The 3,880-nt window shown below is 36.4% G+C and overlaps 1 protein-coding gene across 1 annotated transcript; it reads right to left on the minus strand.

Annotated features, from left to right (window-relative positions):
- Positions 1-89: 89 nt before the first annotated feature.
- On the minus strand, positions 90-1,857 carry LOC146160330 (SCAN domain-containing protein 3-like). Its single transcript, XM_083384929.1, has 2 exons — positions 1,099-1,857; positions 90-701 (listed from the first exon to the last, which is right to left on the minus strand). Exons 1-2 carry the CDS (start codon positions 1,855-1,857, stop codon positions 90-92), a joined length of 1,371 nt encoding a protein of 456 aa, XP_083241055.1.
- Between the last annotated feature and the right edge of the window lie 2,023 nt (positions 1,858-3,880).

Genomic DNA, 3,880 nt, shown 5'->3' on the forward strand with positions numbered 1-3,880 from the left:
AAGCTACAGATGCTCAAAGCTTACTACATTACGATTACACGATGGTAGCTTAATTATTGCAAACAAAACAAAAAAACAAACATAATAATTCAATGTGATGGGTGCGACTGCTTTCTGCTACAAAGCAAATCCAGCCTTGGCTCAATGTTTGTTAATGCTGGCCTCAAGGCGGTTTCAATGTTACTCAAGCTGGAACGGTATTTTGTTTTGATTGCTGTGAATGTTGAAAACGCTGACTCGCACAGATACGTCGATACAAACGGTAGGAGTGCGGTTACTGCTGAGTCAGATAATGATGGATATTCCGCTTTAACGCTAAGCCAAAAAGTGTGAAGCTTTTTTCCAGAAAATTCTAGCCGCAACTTCGAGTCAGAAGATAGATCAGCAAGCTCTTCCTGAGATTTAAGAGTGAGGTGCTCGGTACTTTGTTTTTGCATTGCAAATGGGTTTTGGATCCAATCTAATTTGGTATTGTTCAATTCTGGAAGAAAATACTTCTGCAACTGTTTCAACAGATTTGACAAATGGTCGATTACAAGAGGCTTAATAACGTTTGATTCCACATCATTGTTAGCCAAAAACTCTTCTGTTGATGAGAACATTTCAAATGAATCAGTTTCAACCTTTTGTTTCCAGATGTTTAATTTTTTGATGAACGCTTCAATTTTAGATTTCAGTGTAAAAAATATTGGTGTTTTCTCCTTGGAGGGACAAATTAAGTTCGTTCAGCTTTTCAAGCAAATCTGACAAATAGCATGATTTCAACAGCCAGCTGTCATTGCGAAGATAGCAGACCAAGTCTGAATTTTTTTCCGTTAAAAAAATCACGACTTCATTTTTCAACATTAATAGCCTTTTTAAAGCTTTGGCTTTTGAAAGCCACCTTACTTCACAATGCAGTAAAAGAGTCTTAAACTCCGATTCCATTTCACCACATAAATTTGCAAAAATACGGGTATTGAGTGCACGACTCTTAATAAAGTTGATAATTTTCACAGCATTTTGCACAACAGCATTTAGATCAGGAGAATTTTTTTTAGCTACTAAGGCCTCTCGATGAATCATACAGTGTGTAAAAGTAATAGGCGTATCACTCACAGCGCGCACTCGTGCATGACACCCAGCTGTATGTCCTGTCATCGCAGCAGCTCCGTCAGTACACACACCAACACAGTCCGTCCAAAATAGCCCCACTTCCGTGAAAAAATCATCAACTTTTTGAAAAATATCCATCCCAGTAGTACGTTCATACAATGGTTGACAAAACAGTAAATCCTCGTGAATGTCGTTATTGTAAATGTATCTAATATATGACAAAAGATATGCCATATTGGTAATGTCCGTCGACTCATCAAGTTGAATGGCAAATTTACGGCTTTCTTTAATTCGTAGAATGAGTTGCTCGCGTTGATCTTCGCTGATTTCGGAAATTCGCCTTGACACAGTATTGTTTGACAATGAAATTTTTCTCATTTCATTAGCCTCTTTTTTGCCGTGAACAATTGCGCTCATTTTAATTGCAGCTGGTAGAATTAGTTCTTCGCCGATGTTGTAAGGTTTCTTGCTTTTTGCAATCGACAAGGAAGCCTCAAACGATGCTCTTGTATACTTCCCTTCATTTACAAATTCACTTTCAAATGATTGTCTTTGTCTTTCCGATGTTCGCAGTAAGCGACGAAAAAACTCCACAGGCTTGTTGCTATGAGAATCATGCTTGGTTTGAAGATGTCGTTTCAACTTCGCAGGCTTAAGACTCTCACTTGCCAACACTTGATTGCAAATCAAACAAAATGGACGGTGTTCATTGTTTTCCGAAATGAAAGTGAAACCATATTGCAAAAAACTTTCGTTATACATTTTCTTTTTGGCATGACTAGCCTCGTTTTTCTCATTGAACTTGCGCTTTTTCAATGTGCAAGTCGCTGTTGTATCTGCCTCTACCGCTGCTTCAACACCATCTGCCGTAGGCTTATTACCCTTATCGTTCGATTTTTTTAACCAGCTATCTATTGATTATTTTTTTAATATTTAGCTACTAGCATACACTGCTTTAGTTTAAACTAGGGTTGGGCATTTGACCGGTCAAATAAAATCCGGTCAATTGACCGGTCAAATACTCGTCAAATAGGTCAAATATTGGTCAAATACTATACACACTATCAAAAAGCAATTAAAGTTAAAAATAAACCTTGATTTTAACTTTAAATAAATATATGAACATTTTGGTTTAAGTACAATAGTTTGTAAAACAAAAACAATTATTTTTTGATTATCAATAAGAATTTTTGCAAAACAATGCCCATCTTGCAAGCAATACTATAGCAGTATTGTAGTAACTTTTACCATTACTACAACCACCAAGTAAAGCCAACAAGTTTATTAACGAAATTTTACAACAAATAAATGCATCAGTAAAAAAGATTGTGGTATACCCAGTGGTGGGAAACATTTTTATTGTTAGCAGTTTCTATCGCAAAAGTCACATTTTAAACCGGTCCTGTTACAAAAAGTCTTATTTTTAGGCAGTAAACAGATAATTTATATATATACGACAGAACTTCGTTTTATGAAGACAATGTCTTCTTTTCCTATCACATTCTTATAAACCAAACTATCTAACAACCTATTCTTGAGATTAAAGTAGTTGCAAAAACTGGGTGCAACCCCAGGTTCCAGCAAATGGTGCGAACTAGCTGAATCCCATCACTGCTATATAACAGCCACATTGAAAAGCAGCGTTTTTTACTTGTACTTATGACGTAGCAATTCAATTTTCAGACAAACAATCACAAAAGAAAAAAAAATAATTATAAAAAATTAACACAATGTATAACTTTTACTTGAGAACTTAACCATTGTACATTATGAAAAAAACAAACACGTGAGCTACTTGGATCTCAAAATTCGGTGTATCAGATAAGATGCAAAAATCTGTTGACAGTAACCAGTAATGCTGCTAACCGGTTCGCTGATCTCATAAAATTTCGTGGGACGGTTCTACAGAACCGGTGCGAACCGGCTGAATCCCACCACTGGAACTAGTGTTTTCTTTTATGACAAACGCGATTTATGATATATGTGTACTTATTCTAAACAAAATAAATCTACTTTGCTATTACAAACACTTTGTGATTACCACAGAACCTGTGTTTGCATCAGGTAAACCCTACAATTTTATATTTGAATTCTTTAAAAAAGTTACAATCAAGATTATTTAAAACTCAAATCCCAAAACAACTCTTAAAAAATTTACAACATTTAAATCCAATATAAGTATTTGACCGGTTAAATAAAGTGTGGTCAATTGACCGTATTTGACCGGTCAATTGACAGGCTTGCCAACCCTAGTTTAAACTGTGTTTTTATTAACATTGCTAGCCTCCCGACCCGCAGAGTTATTGCGTCATAAACCGAGTTGACGAAACAAAAAGTTATGCATCCAGCTGTGCCACGTGATAACGTTCGTCCGCTGTCAATTACGAAGTCCCACTATTTAGTAACAGAGCTCAACCTATTTACGTAGAATATGTTTTGCGTAACTACACCAGTTTTAGCAACCGTGTTTCGAATCAAACTTATGAAAACTTGGTATACCCTCTGCGACCCCTGAAGTTCGTTACGCGACCCCTTGCGGGGTCGCGACCCCCAGTTTGGGAAGCCCTGGACTAGACAAGACTGGATTGGTTCAACAGCAGAACAACTTGTAAATTGATCCTGATAACTGGACATTTTTATTTAGTGAGCAATCCTTTTTATACACAAAATTCAGAAGAGAAATTTTCTGTGCGAGAAAAAGATTATGACGCCAATGACACGGCAAATTGTTATATTATTTAATAGTAATTACGTCACACGGGCGTTGGCTTTATCGCCTTTCTTT

Source organism: Ascidiella aspersa, chromosome 3, assembly GCF_963924565.1.
Source record: "Ascidiella aspersa chromosome 3, kaAscAspe10.2, whole genome shotgun sequence".
In the NCBI taxonomy this organism is placed as follows: domain Eukaryota; kingdom Metazoa; phylum Chordata; class Ascidiacea; order Phlebobranchia; family Ascidiidae; genus Ascidiella; species Ascidiella aspersa.

Coding starts and splice junctions, on each gene's coding strand:
- LOC146160330 (XM_083384929.1), bottom strand. CDS start 1,857: ATGTATAACGAAAGTTTTTTGCAATATGGTTTCACTTTCATTTCGGAA. Junction 702..1,098: donor GTCATGCACGAGTGCGCGCT/GTGAGTGATACG, acceptor TGTCCCTCCAAG/GAGAAAACACCAATATTTTT.